This window comes from Ursus americanus, chromosome 10, assembly GCF_024610735.1.
Source record: "Ursus americanus isolate L20-20 chromosome 10, mUrsAme1.1.p, whole genome shotgun sequence".
NCBI lineage: Eukaryota > Metazoa > Chordata > Mammalia > Carnivora > Ursidae > Ursus > Ursus americanus.
The window spans coordinates 77310599-77332013 of record NC_142136.1 but is presented as its reverse complement, the minus strand read 5'-3'; the positions used below and the strand labels follow the sequence as shown (position 1 = coordinate 77332013).

General features: G+C 44.5%; 1 protein-coding gene across 1 annotated transcript; it reads right to left on the bottom strand.

The window, feature by feature from the left end:
• Window positions 1-926: 926 nt before the first annotated feature.
• GJA3 (gap junction protein alpha 3) lies at window positions 927-19450 on the bottom strand. Its single transcript, XM_045796741.2, has 2 exons — window positions 19301-19450; window positions 927-3519 (listed from the first exon to the last, which is right to left on the bottom strand). The coding sequence occupies exon 2, from the start codon at window positions 3500-3502 to the stop codon at window positions 2168-2170; it is 1335 nt and encodes a 444-aa protein (XP_045652697.2). The 5' UTR covers window positions 3503-3519; window positions 19301-19450; the 3' UTR covers window positions 927-2167.
• Window positions 19451-21415: the final 1965 nt, after the last annotated feature.

Genomic DNA, 21415 nt, shown 5'->3' with positions numbered 1-21415 from the left:
TTTTAAGATTTTATTTATTTATCTGACAGAGAGAGAGAGAGTGAGCACAGCAGGGGGAGCAGCAGGCAGAGGGAGAGGGAGAAGCAGACTCCCTGCTGAGCAGGGAGCCCGACTAGGGGCTCAATCCCAGGACCCTGGGATCATGACCTGAGCCAAAGGCAGACGCTTCACCGACTGAGCCACCCAGGCACCCCCAGAATGCCTTTCAAACTAGGATTTTCTGGTGGCCCTTCTTACCCCAGAGAACAAGGTCCTACTGCCTGAAGCCTAAGGCATCCACTGTAGGTGATGAATGAACTTCTCTCCTCTGCATCCTACAGTGGCATGAGTTATGCACCAGCCTAGGGGGAATTGAGAAAATAGTCACTCAAATAATTTTCTGTAAGGCTCACATCTGTTTGAGAAAGGCCGAAAGGATATTTATGGGACGTTAGCATTTTTCAAGCCAAGGAGATTATCCAAGTTCATTCCGCAGCAAGCACAACGCTCTAATGAACGGGACGCACGCATTAATCTGAGAATGGGAATCACAGTCTTCTCATCAGATTGCTGGTGGGTCACTCTTTATGATATAAAGCACAAAGTAGGTTTTGGGATGTAGCCCCAGATAAATCATCAGGAAATTGGTGTTGCTTTGCACAAAGGAATGAATCAAATTGGCAAGTGTTTGGTGTTTTGCTGAATAAGGGCTGACAGTACTCAGTGGAAGTTGGAGTGTGAGAAGGACCGGGCTCAGCATTACCCCTGTTCATAGGTTTATAAACAAACAGTGACTCAGATACGATAGCAGGGTGTGCAGTACAGAAAATTCTGCCACCTTCCAGCCACACCCGTGCAGAGAAAGAGCCTTCCCTGTCAGTGTAGCAATCCGTGTGGGTGACAAATAGGGCACACGTCCGAAACCAGCACATGCACTTACACAGGAAGTAAAACCCAGATACCTTTATTTACACTTTAGAAAGCAAACAGGCTACCCACAGAGAATGGTTAGGAAACTCAAAGAGTTTTATTCTGTACTGTTAAAAAAAATGTAGGTCATTGATTCATCTGTATAAATAATTTTTCTGGCAAGAGCAGTTAACTTTTAACCTTCCATTCAAAAAACTTCACAACTTCAAGTACTTGAAATGCACTTAAATTTCCCCTGCCTTTATTTTTTATAGTACATTCACATAGCAATTAGCTCACTCATGAGGTCCGAGAATTTCTTTAAAGGAAAGTTCAAATCTTTAGTAGTATGTAATGGGACAAATTAGCATTCTCTTGGTCAGTATTCATTTTAATAGTACTATTTTTCTTTCATTTCTCCTGAAAGAAAGTGGGGGAAAATACGCATGCCTGTACAATTCAGATCAAAGCACAAAATATCATTTAAAAAATAAATACCTAAGGCATACCTGCTACACTTTTATTTCAATTTCCTCAGCTGTTTAAAAATTATCTCAAGTGTCGCTGCATTTCTACCCGCTTTCTTACCAGCAAGCTCTGTGGTTCTCGCCTGCGCTGAACGACTGCCTCTGGAAGGTAGCTGCTCATTGTCACTTGTCACGAAGCGCACAGTCTGAGATCCTGGGCTTCGCAGGCAATTTCAGAAACTCAAATGACACTATATGGACTTGCTCTAAATCTTTTTTTAGTGCAGTTTGGCAAATATCCCAAATGAAATTCAACTCTAAGTTAAAAGTATCAAACAGAGATAGTGCTAAGTTCGTCTATGACTTTCTGGGCTGCCCAGAGGCTCTGGAGAGCGTAGGAATGGAAAACCTAATTGCTCCGAACTGAAGTGACTGCAGACACCTGCTGCTTTACCACAACAGAACAGATACCCACAGAGACAGCAGGAGCCCAAGGCTGGGCAGCAACACCTGCGAAGGTGGCCCAGGTTACTGGACTCTTGGGTTGTTGTGAATACCTTTAAAGGTCAACAAGCCCCTGCACCCACTTTGCCCCTACCTCCCCATCTCAGCAAGCGTTGACGTTCTCCCCACTCTACCTCACAGTGTTAAGAACAGCAAGCATGGACACACAGAAACCTGCTCTCTTCCGCTGGATCTTCCCCTCCTCCACTCCAGTGCGCTCTCACTTTCTCTAGCAGCAGACTGGAGCCGCACTTTGGTTTTGGTTGCTAGAAAAGAGATTATTATAAAGCTGTCTGGAGAGACCACAGCTAGATGGCCAAGTCAGTCGGTCTGGCCCGACCACCGCTGGCCTTACTGGCCTTGCTCAATCGTCCAGGGTCTGCGGGGAGCAAAGGAGGCACATGCATCTCCACCGCAGTGGTCACTGCCTGCTCCCCGTCATTGGGAGTCACTTCCAATTTGCTCTCTGCCAAGCTGCTGCCATTCCCGTTCCCCAACAGGCCAGGCGCGCTGCTTCCCGGGCCACCCTCCTGAGGGAGCTGCTGGGTGCTGCCTGGAGGGCTCAGGGATGCAGAAGTGGATGCTGGAGGGGAGGCCTTCCTGGCAGAAGTCTGCTGCTCGGCCTCCTGGTTGGCCCAGTTCTGTTCTGTCATTAGCAGGTGGTGGTTGCCATTGTAGAATTTGGCAGGGTGGTCCTTCCCGGGTGCCTCGGACAGGGCTGCCATGCTGAAGTCTGTTGCTGGTGGAGGGGCCCCAGGGTAGCCTGTGGCTGTGGCCTGTCCCAGGGAAGAGGCAGAGTGAGTGTAGTAAGGCGGGAATCCGATGGTAACAGTGGGCGGGGCAGAGTGGGAGGGGAGGAGGAGTGGGCTCACACCCCCAGGTTTTGTGGTCCCCACCCTGGATTCAGGGGAGTCTGAGCGATAGTGGTTGGTCATTCCTTGTTTAAGCTTCTTCCAGCCCAGGTGGTAGATCTCCAGCATGTTGAGCAAGAGGGACACGCAGGCCACTGCCAGCATGAAGATGATGAATATGGTCTTCTCCGTGGGCCTGGAGATGAAGCAGTCCACCGTGTTGGGGCAGGGCCACCGGTCACAGCGGTACAGCGGCTTCAGCTCAAAGCCGTACAGGAAGTACTGCCCGGCGATGAAGCCCACTTCAAACAGCGTCTTGAAGATGATGTTGAAGACGTAGGTCCGGAGCAGGGCCCCGGCGATTCGAATCTTGCCCCGGTCATCCCGTACGGGCGGCCTGTCCTTCTGCCCACAGCGCGCAGCCGGCCCGTGGTGCGGGCTGTCGCCCTTCAGCAGCTCTTCCTCCCGCTCTTTCTTCTTCTCTTCCATGCGCACGATGTGCAGCACATGGCCCAGGTAGATGAGGGTGGGCGTGGACACGAAGATGATCTGCAGCACCCAGAAGCGGATGTGCGAGATGGGGAAGGCTTTGTCGTAGCAGACGTTCTCGCAGCCGGGCTGCTGCGTGTTACACGTGAAGTCCGACTGCTCGTCTCCCCACACCTCCTCGGCTGCGGCGCCCAGCACCAGGATCCTGAAGATGAACAGGACCGTCAGCCAAACCTTGCCAATGACCGTGGAGTGCTCCTGTGCGTTTTCTAATAGTCTCCCCAGAAAGCTCCAGTCGCCCATTGCTTCAGATTGCTAACCTGCAAGGGAACATTGCTGGTTAATAGGAAGCCTGCGGCGGGCGAGCTGCAAGTCCAAACACCCCAGGGGCAGGCCTTGGCGGGTGGTGCCGGCACATGTTTCCCGGGGGGAGCTGTAGTCCTATTTCCAAAGGAGGGAGGTGCTGCAGAGCTCTCTACAGCTCGAGCCTGCGTGTGTGTGCCTGTGTGTGTGTGTGCGCGTGTCTCCACCATCGCGCTGAGCAGGGTTAGATAAACGTCCGCAGCGCCGGCATAACACGAAGCTCGTTACACTACCCAAGTGTCGGCATCAAGTAGATGCCCACGGGGGACTTAAGCCCTCTCACTTCAGAGATGAGGAAACTGGAGCTCCACAGAGAAATGACTTGCATGAGGAGAATGGAACTCTCCCCTGGCTTCCAACTCCCCATCCTGCTCTCTTCCAGAGCACAGTCTCCAAGGGAGCTCTGGTGCTGCCGGGTACACAGCTTGGGTCCATTCCTAACCTCGACCTTTCTGTACATGTGAGATTACGGCAACTTTCTTCCATGCCACCTTCATAACTTCTGCCACATATTAACCTACTACCTCTTCTATTATTTACTTTCTTTTTCCACTTTACAAATGTTCCATAAATGGTTAACTCATTGCACATTCCCAGGCAGCAGCCTGTGTCTACATCTGTAAGATGGGACGATGGTCATTTGGTCATGTGTGGTGAGCTGCTTCCTAGATGGAGGGAGGCCCATAGGCCTCCTCTGTGAAGGTAGCAGTGTTCTTCACACACAGGGGACCAAGACTGCAGGGCGTCCTCCTTGTCACTACTGCTCAAACAGGTCAGATGCTTCCGACTAGAACCAAAAGAGCTCTGTTCTTCTGTCATTCTTCGCATAAGGAAAGTTGCCTAAGCTATAAGTGTATGTATGAGTTCTAGCAGCCTTAAAGAACACTCTTCTCATTTTGAATTTTAGAATGTTTAAAAATATTAACTTTTATGAATTGGTTCAAAGGCAAATAAAACAAAACTCGACTCACTATGATCTAAAGAAATAGACAAATGTTAACCCTCTCCTAGAATAAATTTTCAAGCCTTTGTTTTGGTCATTTGAGGTCTTTAGAAAACTATTACATTCACATATCTTACCAGCTTCCTTGTCCCATATTGTGACTGGCATCTGTTCTATTTGGCATGTCCTTAGCAGATTAAATATTTTTATTTCACTGAACATGGAACAACCCAATCTTCCACGAAGGACGTCAGGTGCTACATTCTAAGTTGCACCCTGCTTTTCCTCAAGCCCAGACCATCACAGTGTCCATAGCCCTAGCCCCTCCCTTCCATCTGCTGGAGATTTTCCTCTGGGGCACAGGACAAAAGCCTTGCACAGTGTGGACCACCCATCAGTCCCTGATCCAACACTCTGGTGATATCAAACTTCCTGTGGTCCCTGGGACTCTGCCCTTATGCCTTTGCACGTGCTAGTTCTTCAACTTAAAACTTGGCCCCAATCCAGGGACTGGCCTATTGACCTATCACTTACCTCCACTCTCCCTTCAAGAGTGGCCAACTCAGGCTAGCACAGGGGCCCTGTGTTTTCTCTTCCCCCTTATCATGGCCCTGTCTTAATGGCTGTTGCTCCCTTTACATTCCAGGAGGTTCTTTCCATCTTCCTACATCTCCTACCATCCTCTCTTCTTGCTGTCCCTAGACAAGCACAGCCTTCTGAGTTTCTATAGAAAACCACCTTTAACCACCTTGATTGTTTGTGGACTTTCTCCTTTATTCTAGTTTTGAGGTTGGGGTTTGCATGTGTAGCCTTCCTTCCTTGATGTCTGCAGGCAGAACAGTTGGGCAATGTGCATTTCCGGAAGTCTCTAAGAAAAGATCAGTGTGGCGGAATTTAATACTTCTTTCTGTTACCTTCCCAGCCTTGTTGAGCACAGCATAATGTGCTAAAAAGGAGTCAATGCAATGTGCCTGGTAGGTTCTCCCCACAAGGCTGGTGGCACATAACACCATGAGGGAGGGTCTGCTTGTCACAGAGCCTGAAAGTGCTGCTGGCATTTCCCTGCAGGGCCAGGGAGGCAAAATGCTCCACAATGATAGGGGTGTCCCCCACAGTAAAGAACTGGCCTGCCTCAAATGCCCATTCTGCACCTGTTGAGAAACATGGGGCTAGGTAAGAATCTATTCAACTAGTAAATCAGACGAGGAGGGTAGGGTAGCTGCCTGTGGCATCTTGTTACTCTTTGCTGGCTCAGCCTCTTCAGAGTCCTTTAGGTCCAGGTGCTGCAAAACACTTTTAGATAGGTACACTTAAAATTACACCATGACCTCTGATTGCAACCTACAGAATCATGATGTGTCACCATCCACATACTAGCCGATACTCTGGCAGTTGCCAAGGCTCAGTAAGTACTAAAGATGGGACGACTAAGAGTGTGTCCTAAATGGGGGTGCCAATGGCTCTGTGTGGTGGCACACACTGGCAAGACCTTTCTGGAAAGGACTTTAGTAATATGTATGAAGAGATGTAAAAACCATGATACCTCTAACCTGTAATTCTACTCCTGGGACAGCATACCAAGGAAATAATCACAATTTTTGACGAATGGATGAACATGGGTATTTACTGTGAATTACTTATAAGAAGGAATAACTGGAAACAGAAGTGTCCACTAAAGGACAAGTAGTTAAATACATACTAGTGCCCAAGGCTGACATTAGGATCTGGCTTAACCCAGATCCTTCTCCCAGTCTTCCACTACCTTGCTTGCCTCTAATGTGACTGGAAAGGGAAATTCTTGCTTTCCTGCCTCCTTCTGTTGTATCCAGTGAGGTGTAAGAAGTTGGCTGGGGAACTTCTGGGAAGGCTTTTGGTTTCCTAATAAAAGGGCAGATGCTACCTTTGCTGTCCCTTCCGAACCCTACTTCTCATGGTGAGTACAGATGTGATGCCTGGAGCTGGGCAGTCACCTTGCAAGCATGTGTCAATAAGTGTGAGGGAATGGTCAAGAAAGTCCAAGGCACCTGCTGTGACATTGTGGGCCTGCTGGATCAACCCCAACAGCAAACTCCAGACTTACATGAAGGAAAAAACTCTATTTGTTCAAGTGAGGTTTTCTATGGCCTACAGACAAAGAATTCCTAAGTGATACGCTCCCTTTAATTCTTTACAGAATAAGGCTAGGCATAAATGAAAAGCTATGGTTCATTCACAACTATTGATACAAGGTATTCACTAGATATAATTTTTAAGATCATCAATGACATGAAGAGATATTCATGCCATAATGATAAATGACAAAAGCCTAATACAAAACTCTAGTCTGACACCGGATACTTTACACACATTCATATATGCAAAAGGAAGAGCAAGAATGATATCGAAATGTTAACCATAGTGTTTCTAGAACTGGGTGATTTTTATATTCTTTTCACATTTCTTTGCATTTTCTGTAACAACATCACATTCATCATCATAAAGGATTAATGGCCATGACTTGCGTGTTTCAAAGTTCTAGTTTTTTAAAAGTCTGATTTCTTTCTCATTGTTCTTTCATTATGGTTTCTACTCCTTAGATCTCTTTAATCATGTCCCTGATAAGCACAAAAAACCCAAATATAATACACGTGACATCGTTAGCCCAATGTGAGAGGAGAATGATGCTGGGGTCTCCCGAGATGACATCGTTAGCCCAATGTGAGAGGAGAATGATGCTGGGGTCTCCCGAGATGACATCGTTAGCCCAATGTGAGAGGAGAATGATGCTGGGGTCTCCCGAGATGCAACATGACTCCTGACAATGGTTATCATTGATGACACAGAGCGAAAAGTGGATTCCTCTGCCATGGCAGTCTGCCAAGTTCTCCCAACGCAAGGGCCAGGCTATTTGTATCCCGTCACTCACTGCTGAGTCTTACTACTGCTACACTCCACAGTTTGGGTTTCTACTTTCCCTTTCAAAGTTATACCGTTTCCCCTTGGCCTTCAGGATATGTTGAGTGTCCCTTCAGATCCATCATTGGCTATTTATTCAGTGACAGTCTTGTGCTCAGCTCTGGGCCACACGTTCTGTTGAATACAGTGGAAGTAAAAACATGGCCTCTATCCTGAAATCCATCTGTGGAGATGGGAAAATTCAGGAAAACGGGGAGCTACGTGGGTGCACAGGGATTCCAGAAAAAAAGGAATTAATATCAGAACATATAGCCAGGGAAAGCCAGCCAGGAAAGGGTGGCATTTGAGCTGGGTTTGGGAGAGGTGGCTTTGGACAGCGGAAGAGGAACAGGAGTGCATTTCAAGGCCAGAAAGGCATTCCCAAGGCAGTGTGACCTGGCGTGGCTGCAACAGGGGCCTTGTGAGTTTAAATGGCTACTTCTGCCCAGAAGAGCTAGACGGGCTGCACTCTGAACATAATAGGCGCTCAGCAAACACTGGTGAGACAAATGAATGAAAGGACATCGAGGGCCACTGAACCACTTGGAGAGCAGGGAGATATACTGAAAGTGCTGTTCAGAAAAGAAGGGGCCCCTCTAACAGGGACTCAGGAAGAGTGGTAATCTCTGAGTGAGTGCTGAAGGCCTGGGCTGGATGACAGCAGGGGCAAATGGAAAAAGGAAGGATAGAAAGGAGACACAGTCTGGAGACAAAAATAAAGCAGAATGTAGAGTCTGCCTGGTCAGAGAATGAAAGAGAGAGGCATGAATTAAAGACGAACCTCATATTTCTGAGTCTGAGTGGGAAAATCAGGGGGCCATTTGAAGAGAAAAACTTGGGGGAGGCGTGCTAATTTGGGATTGGAAGAAAAGATGAAAGCTCTGGCTTTGTGACTGTCCGAATCAAAAGTGGTGGTGGGAGATATGAGTGAAACTGTCCAGGAGGAAGCTGGAGACACAGAATTAGAAAATGTTGGGCAGAGGGTCCGCAGTGTAGCCCCACCTCTCCAGAGTGAAGATGATGGAGCAAAGCACAAAGGACAGACTTCATGGAAAATCCAGCCAAACAGATGAAGAGCAGTGTGGGAAAGGACTCCCTGCCCCCAGTGTGTGCGGTCAGTGCTTCGACGAAGGATGGCAGGACTGACCAAGGGGGTAAGAGCCTAAGACTAAGCAATGACAGACAGCAGCAACCCCTCAATAGTTTGGAGGGAAGGGACCATCCTCAGTGGGGTCCTGATGAGCTCTGCCAGACAGGTTCACGTTGTTTGGGCTGTATTTATTTCGTTATCAAAATAATATCAAATAATATCAAAAGAGAGGATCCTTTCTTCTTTATAGAATTGACCCCAACATTTAGCTTTGCTGGAGCTACTAAGATTGAATTTTTACGTTGTACTTTGGGATGCCCGAGAAGCAGTAGAACCTACCTCATCTGCTGGGAATACTGTTCACATCAGAAGGCACATTCTCTGAGAGCAGTCAACAAGACTGGAGAACTAGGGCGACACAGAAGTGAGGAAGCCAAAGGAGGACTTTGAAGAAGGAGGTGACTAAGTGTCAGCATTCTCCGACATGTTCAAGACAGATGGACATAAAGAAAATGCCCTTTGATCTCACAACAAGGAAGCCACTGATGGTCTTTAAATGCCCAGTCCAGTGGGAGCACTGGGACAGAAACAAAATTCCAGGCCAGTGGTTAAAGAGGCAGAATGTGGGAGAGTAATGGAGACATGGTATGGAGAGCATTTGTTCAATAAGTCTAGATCTTAAAGGAAGGAGAGACACAAAATGGGTAAAAAGTGGGGGAATGAGGTGCAAGGGAGGCGTCTCCCAGATAGGAAGGGCTGTGGATGTTTGGTGTCAGAGACGTGGAGTCATGGGGACAGGAGGATGGAGGGACAGTCAGCCTGCCCAGCACCAGGTTGGGGCAAAAGGGCGGGAGAGAGGCTGAGAGTGCAGGTGTGGGGTGAGCGCTCTCCAAAGTGGTGACAAGACTCTTCTCAGCGAGGTCAAGCAGGAGGTCGTCTTCTCAGGCGAGGGCAGGGTTTGAGCTCCTGAGAAGAAAAAAGGTTTGATAACCAGGAACAGGGAGGATGAAAAAGGGACTGGGCTCCCTAAGTTCCTTGCCTAGCCAAGACCTCACATCTATGTACAAGTTGTGGCCACTCAGTGAGGACGGAGTGAAAGTTACTACGTGTGAGGCGCTCAGTGCTGAGCAAAGCAGAGAAGTGCTGCCTGGTGCAACATACACTCCAGAGGGAAAGACAGTGGACAGAAGAGAAGTAAGAGATGTCAGGTGCTGAGTGCTGTGGTCAGACAGGCACTGGGGGGCAGCGCAGAGGGAAGTACAGGGGATGCTGAGGACCGGTGGGCCTCCCTGAGAGGGTGACATCCGAGTGAAGAGCTGGGCCTCAGATATGAAGGACAACATTCCAGGCAGAGCAAGGCTTCCGGCGGGGAGCAGACCTGGTGTGCTCGGGATGGCGAGGACAGTATGGAGGAAGCAAAGCCAGCCAGGAGCAGACAGGCAGACGAGCAGGTCAAAGAGGAAGTGGGGAGATGTGCAGATCATAGCAGACAGAAATGAGAACTCTGGCTTATACTCCAAGTGAGATGAGAATGTACTGGAGGATTGGAACAGAAGAGTGACATAATCTGACTTACATCTTCACAGATCCCCTCTGGTTGTTGTGTCGAGAACAGGTGTGGGGTGGAGGGGACAGTGAGTAAGGGTGAAAGCAGAGGGTCCAGTGAGGAGGCCGTGCTATAATCCAGAGAAGTGACAGTGGTGACAAATGGCCGAGTCTGTACAGATTCTGAAGGTAGGTCCAGCATGATGGGCTGACAGGTCAAGGGTTGGGTTAGCATTGAGGAGAGGCCAAGGTTTCTGCCCTGAACAGGAGGAAGGGAACTGCCATTTACCAAGATGAGGAAACCAGAGGAGGTACAGGTTTGGAAAAGGGATGGGAATCATGAGTTCTATTTTGAAAATGTTAAGTTTGAGACACCTACTAGACATGCAACTGTCAAGGCTAGAGATAAACATTTGGGAGTCATCATCAAACCCTGAGACTGGACTGAGATTATCTAAGGGCAGGGGAGAAGGACAAGGAATCTGACGACCAAGCCCTGCGGTACTCTAGCATCTGCAGGTTGAGTACAGAAGAGAAACTTCCCCAAAGAGCGGCTTATTAGGGAAATGCAACTTTTAGTTAAGACTCTGGGATGGAATAACACCCAAAATGTATCATTTGTATTCTACTTGATTCTCTTTTATACCAATATTTTGACACTGAAAACAGTTACTTGGTTTATAAATTAGAGGTAATATAACATGGAGCATGACTAGGCAAATTAATTCTGTGTTAACTGTTTGTGATTGCCTGGAACGTTGTTGAGTAGGATTTTGAGAGTCACCTTTAGGCTTAGCCAGAAAGAGTTCTATGTTCCATTAGTAATGTCTAGGGTTTGGTATGAGGCAGTGGTGGCCCAAAGGCTAATTTTTGCCATCTCTGACTTGGCACAAATTTGAAAGAACGTGGTAGGCTGAGCTAGTCACAAATATGATACAATGAAAAATGGCTTATCTAGTTATCTTTACAGCAGGTGGAAAGACTGTTTTCCATTAGCTTCTTTTACACCTTACCTGCCTATTTCAAGCGTTCACGTTTAAGGTAATAATTTCCAGATGCCCTGGGACCTAGCCCATGGCATTATGTACTTACCACACTTTTCCCGTAATTCTGGTCTGACTCTTTAAAAAGGAAACAGAATTCAAAATAAATTCACCGAAATAACAAAAGACTCTTTCTACTTTTACTCTCTAGCATCAACTCCAACATTTAGCTTTGTCTGAGCTTCTAAGACTAAAGAGAGAGATGGGAACTAAGCTTTTAAAAGCTGGAGAAATTCAACCACATCGACAAGCATAAAAGAGGAAAAAATTGAACCTTTGAAGTTTCAGATTAAATAACATGTGACACTGTTTTCCATCTCCAGAAGACAACGATTGATCACACCAACCAGCAGGACACCTAATGGCAACAGTTCTAGATATATTTGATATCTGGTAGGACAAGTCTCCCAGCTTTGTTCTTCATATTTGTCTAGGCATTTTTTTGCCTTTTATTTTTCCATATGAAAGTTAGGCAGAGCTTGTCAAGTTCCACAAAAACCTAAGACTCGATTTTGATTGGAATTGCATGAAATTTATAGATGAATCTAGTCTAGTTTACCCACCAATAAGCACAACTGATCCATTGATGCTGACCTTCTTCATGCCTTTCAGTAGTATTTTAGGTTAATGTTCCTACAGGATTTACACATTTTTTGTTAGATATATTCCTAATTCATACTCGTTCTAATTTTTTTGTTCCAAATAGGTTTTTTTTTCATTATAACTTTTGATTGGTTATTATTGGTACTTAGGAACATTGTTTCTATATATTGATCTTGTATCCAGCAACCTGTTAGAAAGCCTTACTAGTTCAAATAGTTAGGACATTCCTTTGAATTTTCTATGTAACACATAATCATATCATCTGCTATTATGGACAGATTTGTTTCTTCCTCCCCTAGTACTAATTTCTGTTATTTCTTTTTCTTGTCTTCTTGCACTGGCCAGAACTTCTAGCACAATGTGGAGATGGTGATATCTTTTCTCATTTTTGTCTTTAACATGAATGCTTCTCAAGTTTTATCATTGAGCATGATGTTTCAACTTTTATCAGACTAAGGAAGTTTTCTTCCAATCTTTGTTAACAGTTTGTTGGTTTTTGTTTTCTAAGTCATGAATGAGTATTGCATTTAGTAAAATAATTTTTTCCTGCTATTGTGATTTTTAGATGGTGACGCACCCTATTGGTCATGATTTTATTTTAATATGCTATCACATTCAATTTGCCACTACTTTATTTTGGATTGTTTGTTCATATCTAAGATTGGTCTCAGTTTTTTGTACTACCATTGGATTCTGGTAAGAAAGATATTTTAGCCTGAAAAATTAAAAATTCTCTGAATAAGTTTATATAAGAATTTCCTATAAAGGAGTTTGGGATTAATGTCTTTTTGAGGGGGCCAGGGGAAGTATAGATTATAAATTTAATTTCATTCACTGTTATCTGCATAAGTTGGGCTGCTATTTCTTAAGTGAATTTTGATAGTTCATATCTTTTAGAAAATTTTCCATTTCATCTAAGTTTCAAATTTATTGGCAAAAAATTATTCATGGTATTTTCTTATGATTTTTAAACTCTGGTATTTGTACTTAGATTCCTTTGTTTAGTTCCAAGTATTGTTTATTTGAGGCTTTTAAAATATTAGTCTTACATGAGGAAATAAGGGACTCCAAAAGGGGAATAACTAGAGCAAGATCTTAAGTTATAAATTATATAGCACTTCCTTTTTTTTCAGATGAAACTATAAAGCTTTTATTTATTTTTTAAAAGATCGTTGTCAAAATAAGTCCAGTTTTATTTTTTAATTTTATTTATTTATTTATTTGTGTGTTTATTTTTATTGTGTTCAGTTAGTCACTGTATAGTACTTTCTATAAGCCAGGCACAATTCTAGTAGCTTTAACCGAAACAAGTTACTGAATGCCCACAAAAATTCAGTGAGGTAGTTACTTCATGTCTCCCCTGCTATCTGAAAGTAGAACATTCCTATTAAACCTTTCCTAAGCCTAAATGGGATAAAGTAGAGAAGCAATTACCATTATTTTTATATGGAAACATTTTTGAGCAGTCCCTGACCCCAGAAATAACCTCTCTTAGACTTTTCTGATACCTTAGGACATATCTTGCTAATAAATGCATAAAAATAAATTGAGAAGGAGCCGAGATGCCCTTCGGCGGATGACTGGATTAAGGAAGATGTGGTCCATATATACAATGGAATGTTGCTCAGCCATCAGAAAGAACGATTACCCGGCATTTGCAGCAACGTGGACGGGACTGGAGGAGATTGTGCTGGGTAAGGTGGGTCAAGCAGAGAGGGACAATTGTCATGTGGTTTCACTCATTTATGGAACATGGGAGATAGCAGGAGGATCAGTGGGAGAAGAAAGGGAAGAATGAAGGGGGGGTAAACAGAAGGGGGAATGAACCATGAGAGACTATGGACTCTGGGAAACAAACTGAGGGTTTCAGAGGGGAGGGAGGTGGGGGTTTGGGATAGGCTGGTGATGGGTATTAAGGTGGGCACGTATTGCATGGAGCACTGGGTGTTATATGCAAACAATGAATCGTAGAACATTACATCAAAAACTAATGATGTACTGTATGGTGACTAACATAACATAATAAAAAAATTGAGATAAAGCAAAAATAAATAAATAAAATAAAAATAAAATATTAGTCTTAAAAAATATTGGTCTTGTTAGTTTCTCTTTTCCTAAAGAACCAATTTTGATATGCTTGAAAAAGAATGAGAGTTTATTTTTTCCAATGTCTTATCACATATGCTATATTTATAGTATACAGAATAAATCTATAAAAAATCCCTATGGATCTTTTATTTTTTAATTTTTTTTAGGATTTTATTTATTTATTAGAGAAAGAGAGAGATAGCAAGAGAGGGCATGAGCCAGAGGGAGGGGCAGAGGTAAAGGGAGAAGCAGGCTCCCCGCTGAGCAAGGAGCCTGATGCAGGACTCCAACACAGGACCCTGGGATCATGACTTGAACCGAAGGCAGACATTCAACCGACTGAGCCACCCAGGTGCCTCCCCCATGGGTCTTTTAAATAGATAATGTGATTTTAGTATTTGCTAGTATTATTGTAAAATATACATATATAATTTAAGGGTATTCTTTATCTTAGTGTAAAATTGTTTATTATTGTATAGTTCCAGGGAATTCCTTATTTTAAATGGAAAAGTACATAGTTTCTATTACTTTTCAGTAATCTCGTGCTCTGTATGAGAGTGATGTCTTGCATACAGACTAAATGATTAAATGAAATTATAAAAGACAAATTTTCTAAATTCTTTATCAATAATTTTACAGCACTGCTAGAATTATATATTTTTGTCAGAGAACAAATCTCCAGAAACATGAAATTGTTTTAAATTATACTATTTTTTTAGATTTTATTTTTCAAATAATCTCTACACCCAACATGGGTCCCAAACTTAACAACCCCAAGATCAAGAGTTGCACACTCCACCAACTGCGCCAGCCAGATGTACCTTAAATTATACTTTTATTCTACTTATTTTATTTACTAAATAAGAATGGATGGGGCGCCTGGGTGGCTCAGTCGTTAAGCGTCTGCCTTCGGCTCAGGTCATGATCCCAGGGTCCTGGGATCGAAACCCGCATTGGCTCCCTGTTCAGCAGGTGCCTGCTTCTCCCTCTCCCCTGCCTGTTGCTCCGCCTGCTTGTGCTCTCTCTCTCTCTGTCAAATAAATAAAATCTTTAAATAAATAAATAAATAAATAAATAAATAAATAAATAAATAAATAAATATGGATATAAAACACCTGCTATTCATGTGTTATTATTATCCCTCTATTTTCTCTTTTATGTAGGAATTTTAATTGTTCTTTGGGGGGTTGGATTTTAAATTGTTTATAAATACCTGAAAAGTCATATGCTTTTTAAGTCTTTACTTGGCTAAGGTAAATATGGTTAATACTTTTCATCCTTAGTCAAAGGAAACAACTCAGTTTTTCTTTTGTTTTTGACATTCTGTAACTGAAAAGCTGAGTTAGAGCTAATTTTAAATTGGAAGCAACCTAAACAACTGTATTAGTTTGAAAACAAATGTCTTCAATTTTTATATTTAAGAATGACAAAATTAAAAATACACTTAACTTTTTATCCATGGTACTTCTTCTTGAAATACTTGAATAAAATAAGTATTCCTACCAAAAATCAGTATTGAGTTCCCATTTCCACAATTAGAGTTCTAATATTAAGCTAGAAAATTAACAGCTGGTTGGGCTTCAGTTCAATTGACAGGAAAATGTAAATAGTCTGGAGCATAATTAGAAACATGACTGTCTTCCAATACTATTCGTGCCATACTGGGCTTCCTTTTTAAACCCTCTGAATGTGTTCCCTGTTCCATTACCCTGTGCAGTCCTCCAGTTTCTCCTGCCAATTATTAAATGGCATTAAAAGTTTTTAAAATAACTTCGGTGAAAGACCTAAGAATACCGCTTGAAGTTTTCACTTATTTAAGCGTTTTACTTACACACTTTAGTGTAATTTAGCAATGATTTTAATGTATTTCAACATTAGTCCTCAAACTTTTAATAATTGAATAATGAAAAAAAATGCAGCTACCCTTGAAGTAAAATTCAATTTACCAATACTTCCTGAAGGGTGGCTTGGGGCAAGGGTAAATAACAATAAAGAAAATTATAGGGGTGCTTCAGCATTAGTGCTCTGAACAGGGTCTCGTCCTGTCTAAAACACAGAACAGGCAGTCAGAAAAGTATACCAAGCACTGACTTCATACAGTCTGGTCAGTTAAAAAGTAATTTCCCTCCGCAAATCCAAATTACATCCTTCAGGAATCTTGCTCATCCATGGAGGAAATATGGAATCACATCATTTTAGAGCTCAAAGAACCTCAGAAGTGGTCTAGTTTACCCTTTTCACTTTACAGATGGGGATATGGGGGTATAGAGGCCCCAAGAGGGTACTGTGATTTGCAGAAGGCTGAACAGCCCACAGTGCTGAAGCCAGCATGAAAACTCCTGACTTTTTACTCTTGGTCCTGCGTACCTTCCCCTCCCGCGTGATTTCACGGGATCACGCATCAGGCCGATTGCTGAGATTACAACAGCTGCCTTTTTAGTTATATCGCTCTATCACACTTTAAAATGTATGTTTAGAACCATGGGTTAGAGTACATTTTAAGCTTTTGCTCTTTTTCTTCCAGTCCAAAGTGGCTAAAATTGTTAAATATTATTGACATGCTAAGAATAGTCCCGTTACTCCGTTATATAAATTGGCATTGTTATTGCAAAGCAAATTCAGATATTATCTTTACTCTTGTTTTAGTGAACAAAACCTCACAGCCTTATAATTATATTTTTTCTATTGATATTACTGACGCAAATTACATCTGTCAAAATGGTCTCTATTTTTGCAATGATAATTTCTATTGCATAAATATAATGTCTATAGTATAAATATAATTTCACTTTTCTTACTCAAACCCACTTCAATTAGTATACAACATAGAAATCTCTTCTATGTCCTAGAATAAAAGATTCATTGTAAAGCTAATACAAAATGGAGTTTTACGAATAAAATGAGCGTTAATTCACAGAGATAACCAGGTGGTCTGAATGAAAAAAATTACGTGATTTTTATTTAGTATCATTAGTTCATCAACAGTAAATTTAAAGCAAACCACCAAATCTTCCAATTAAAGAAAACTAAGAGTGCAGAAACTGTTCACATCAACCATTATGAAGTCATACTTTTGAAAACCAGAGATTTTAAAAAAGCAGTAGAGCACTAGCCTAGTTATCATGATGAAGAATTTCCCAACACCGTAAGAATGAAAATTAATATTTAACTTTGTCACTATTTTATTCCCTTTATGCATTATACTGAAATGGTAAAAACATACTCTTTTTACAGAAACATGTATGATGTTAATGATCACATGTATTGGACTTTTTTCCCTCTTCAATTTAGTAAACAGTTATCAAACACCTATCATGTGTGTGGCACTGTGCTACTAATTAAGAGATGGTCCTTACTCTCAGAAGTTTCATTCACACTCTATGGATGAGGCAAACTTGTAAAAAAACTAATCAAAATATGGTATGACAAGTGTTACATAGTACTGGTAAGGCCACAACACAGTGGAGCAGAAGAGAGAAGGACACTGTATGTTAATCATGAGTTTGGCTGTTTCTTTCTTTTTTTTTTTTTTAAGATTTTATTTATTTATTTGACAGAGACAGCTAGCGAGAGAGGGAACACAAGCAGGGGGAGTGGGAGAGGAAGAAGCAGGCTCATAGCAGAGGAGCCTGATGTGGGGCTCGATCCCAGAACTCCGGGATCACGCCCTGAGCCGAAGGCAGACGCTTAACGACTGAGCCACCCAGGCGCCCCGAGTTTGGCTGTTTCTTAATACAGAGATCCTGGGAATCATGCTATCTGTACAGGGCGGAATATTTCTCAAAGGCCCTTTCACTGTCTAGAATGTTCTGGTATTCCAGTACAGTACAAAAACTATGTGTTTACTCCGTGTATTTATGCACGATACTGAGGTAAAATCCTAAAATTACATATATCCTATTTCTTGTGTGTTAGGTGCATGTTCAAGTAATGGTAACATCTGAAAGACTAATTATGGTTTAAATTCTTTACATATATGAGGCTTTATAAAATGGCTGTGATACATACACATAATTATTTTTAAGGCTCAAATGTGCAGTGTAAAAGTTATTTTTGTTAAGAAATCAACACAACTTAAAATGTAAGTAACTTTCAAGGAAACTGTGTCAAAATTCTTTGTCTTATTTGCAAACAGTGACATTTGGTTACATTTCATTATCTTAAGATGGGTTTAAGCCTGTTAACATCAACTGGTTAACCTAAATAGCATTGTTTAGTTTGTTATAGTAGTAAAGGTTTTGTGAATTACTTTACCCTACAGTAACACGTGCACTGCCCTTGTGAGATGCTTATCTCAACATGAATCAAACTGCTGAACCAGTGGAATATATGCCAGATTAGCCGTTGTTTACTTTGAACACACTGACCCTTGGAAAATAAGTCACCCCTTTTCCTCTTTAGTCTTTTAATGTTTGTTTTGCCATACATTTCACAGGACATTGATGGACTGAGAGTGAAGTGATGCACGTATCATAAGCCATCAATTTGAATTCTTGAGTTATATAAACCAAAGCATAATTCACATCTCAGCTGTTGGTACATGACCATGTTTAAGTGAAATATTTTGGCAGTATCTTAGTAAAGTCAAAACTGGAGAACTCCACTTGTCTAAAGCCCCAGTCACCAATATTCATGAACTGGGAGCTCTGCAAACTGGGGTGAATTCTGCTCACTAGAGTGTAGAGTAGACTACCAGGCAGATACACCCGTGTCGCTGGAATGACTCTCAGAACAGACCCTGAAAGAAGGGATTACTGTAGAATGCTGAGAAGTGTTCCCACTCTTCTGTAAATTCTTTATACTCGAACACAGCATAACCAGCGTATGGATCAAGAAATTAGATCGTGGTACTTATATCTAAAGGGTTTCTTAAAACAACGACAACAACAAAAACTTTCAAAAAGTTTCTTAAAAGAAGTAGGCGAGCCAGCATCGTTCCTAAAAGACACCGACGCAACTGTACAACATGTGGCCATGCTAAACGCCGGCAGATAGTTGAACTCCGTTCCTTGCGGCTGTGGTATTTGTTGAGAGTATTCAAGTATTTAAACAGTCCTTAAGATCCCTTGGATCTGAAGTTCTAGAGCCACTCCTGCTTCCCCACTCAAGGGGGTAAACACCGTCAAAAAACATTTTCAACCCAGCCTTCCGCCATCCACCAAGGAAAGCCATTAAGCAGATGAGAACTGGCGCTCTGCAGAGATCTCCAGGAGCAAAGACACATCACTTACTCCCCAAGTTCTCCAGAAAGTTTCCTGAGCCCCGCTCTCTAGCCCTACCGCTCCCACCACTTCCCAAGATACCCGAAAAGAATTCTAAGAGGCCGGGAGCCGAAAACGGGCAGCGGGGCTCGGGCTCCGGCTCGCTCTGCCCCGGCCAGCCCGAGCCCGTCTGGGGAGGTCGGAGGCGCCGGCGCCCGCCCGTCCTTCCGCCCCGGGGCTGCCCCCGGCCGCCGGCGCCTGGGCCTCCGGGACGCCCGGCCCTGAGCTTACCCCGCTCTGCCGCGGCGGCGACCCGGGTACGCTCCTTCTCGAGCAGGGCTCCCGGCCGCTCTGAAAAGGAGAAGTTCTCTTACACGTGCGGTGCAACTTAACGCGTGCGCCCCGCCTGAGGGCCCGGCCTCCTTGCCCCGGCGGCCATCCCCGCGGCCCCAGTGCGCCCAGCGCTCGGAGCCCCCAAGCCGCAGCCCGGGCAGCCGCGCCACGCCCCCGCCGCCTCCACCTCAGCCTGGGGGCCCCGCGGGGGCGGTGCCAGCGCGCAGCGCAGGGCCCCAGCTCCGCCGCCCTGCGGCGCCCCGCATTCTCACCCCCCCACCCGCACCCGCCTCTCGTTCCCCATCCTGCACACCCACCTGCAGCCGCTTCCCACCTCGCACCCGCAGTCCCCATCACGTCTCGCCAAGCCTGCACCTGCACCTATACCGCGCATACCGTCACACCGCACCTGCACCCCTCACCCCGCACCGTATCGCATTGCCACTCGTAGCTGCACCCGTCACCCTCCAACCGTCCGGCTTTCCCACCCGCACCTGCATCCCGCGCCCCACCCACAAGAGCGCCCTCCTCGGGATGTGGAGCCTGGGGCTTTTTCCCGCAGCCGGGCTCCCGCAGGCCTCGCGTCTGTCTCCACTGAAAGCAGGAAGCCGGCGAGGGACCGCGGGCGAGGGCGAGAGAAGGGCGCACAGGTTCCGCCCTGCCAGCCCTAGGGGTGCCCCTCGCGCGCACTTGCTCCCGACCCGCTATCCAGCTCACGCCTGCCCTCGCAGGGCGGAGGGGCAGCTCTGGGGGCGCTCCTGAGCCGGGGGCCGCGTCTTGCTACCCCCCATCCCCGAGTTCCGTCGCCTGGGGACGCGATTCTAGACAGGGGCCACTGGGCAGGGGATTCCCACGTAACCTGGCCGAACAGGCCAAAGAAGAGCCGGGGCCGCAGCGTGGATGCTGTCGAGGGCCGCTCCCCGGGGGAGGCTGGAGCGAGTCCCGGGAAGAGAGCCGAGGAACTATAAATAGTGGCCGCGAGCCTGGTTCCCGTCAAACACACTTAATTTAGCCGGCGGTCACAGGGATTGTTTGTGTGTGTGTGTGTGTGTGTGTGTGTGTGTGTGTGTGTTTAAAAAACTTTTTCCGATGCACTTGAGACTTGGCCCTGCCCAAGGTGACAGGGAAAGTGTCCCTGCAGGTCACTCATTCTCACTGGTGCTAGTGACCAGATGCTAGGGCAAGGCCTAGCCTGCTTGCCCAGACTGGGGTGAAGGTTTTAATATCTTCTTTCCTCCCCAGAATTGGTATGCGCACACTTCAAAGGAAAGCCAGCCACAAAACGCCACTGAGCAAGGAAGGAATCTCGTCCCTGTCTGTTATGGTCTCAACTCAGTTTAGGTGGACTCTGCCTTCCCTCTGTGCCTCAGGATTTGCTGTTCCATCCTCAGGGTTTAGCATGGGGCCTGGCCTGGGCGAGATATTTAATAAATATTAGTTGACTGAATTTTGTTGACCATTCTAGAAGCTGAAAATGCCCCAGAATTCCCTTTATGAGTGATGGATTTCTTGCAAGAATGTGGCAAAATTAGTCTTTGATTCAGTTTTCAAATTTCCATGGAACAGCTTCCATTGGTCACCTTTATTAGAGTTTAGATCTGTTCTGATTAGCAATGTGCTTGTCCTAGGGAGTTTACTTATTCAGTTGTGATCTGAACCTAGGCTATCCCAGGGATGAAAAAACTAAGCTTCTGCAGGCACATCTAAAATATCTACTTCCTTGTAGAACTTGAAGGTGTCTGTATGTAGTAGGTGGTGGTCATGTAGACTTACTTGTTAGTTTTTTTTTAACGAGAAATACTGTTCTGTAAGGTTTTCAAATATTTTTATCCATTTTATTTATTCATTTTTAGAGAGACGGAGAAAGAACATGTGAGTCGGGGGGGGGGCTAAAGGGAGAGGGAGAGAATCTCGAGCAGACTCCCTGGTGAGTGTGGAGCCCTATGCAGGGCTGGCTCCCACCACCAGAGACCATGTCCTGAGCCGAAACTGAGTCAGAAGCCTGAGGACTGAGACAACTCAGGCATCCCTTTATTTTTATTTTTAATTGACCTGTAGTATATACAATATTAA

Excerpts from the sequence above, each read along its gene's own strand:
- GJA3 (XM_045796741.2), bottom strand. The coding sequence starts at position 3,502 with ATGGGCGACTGGAGCTTTCTGGGGAGACTATTAGAAAACGCACAGGAG.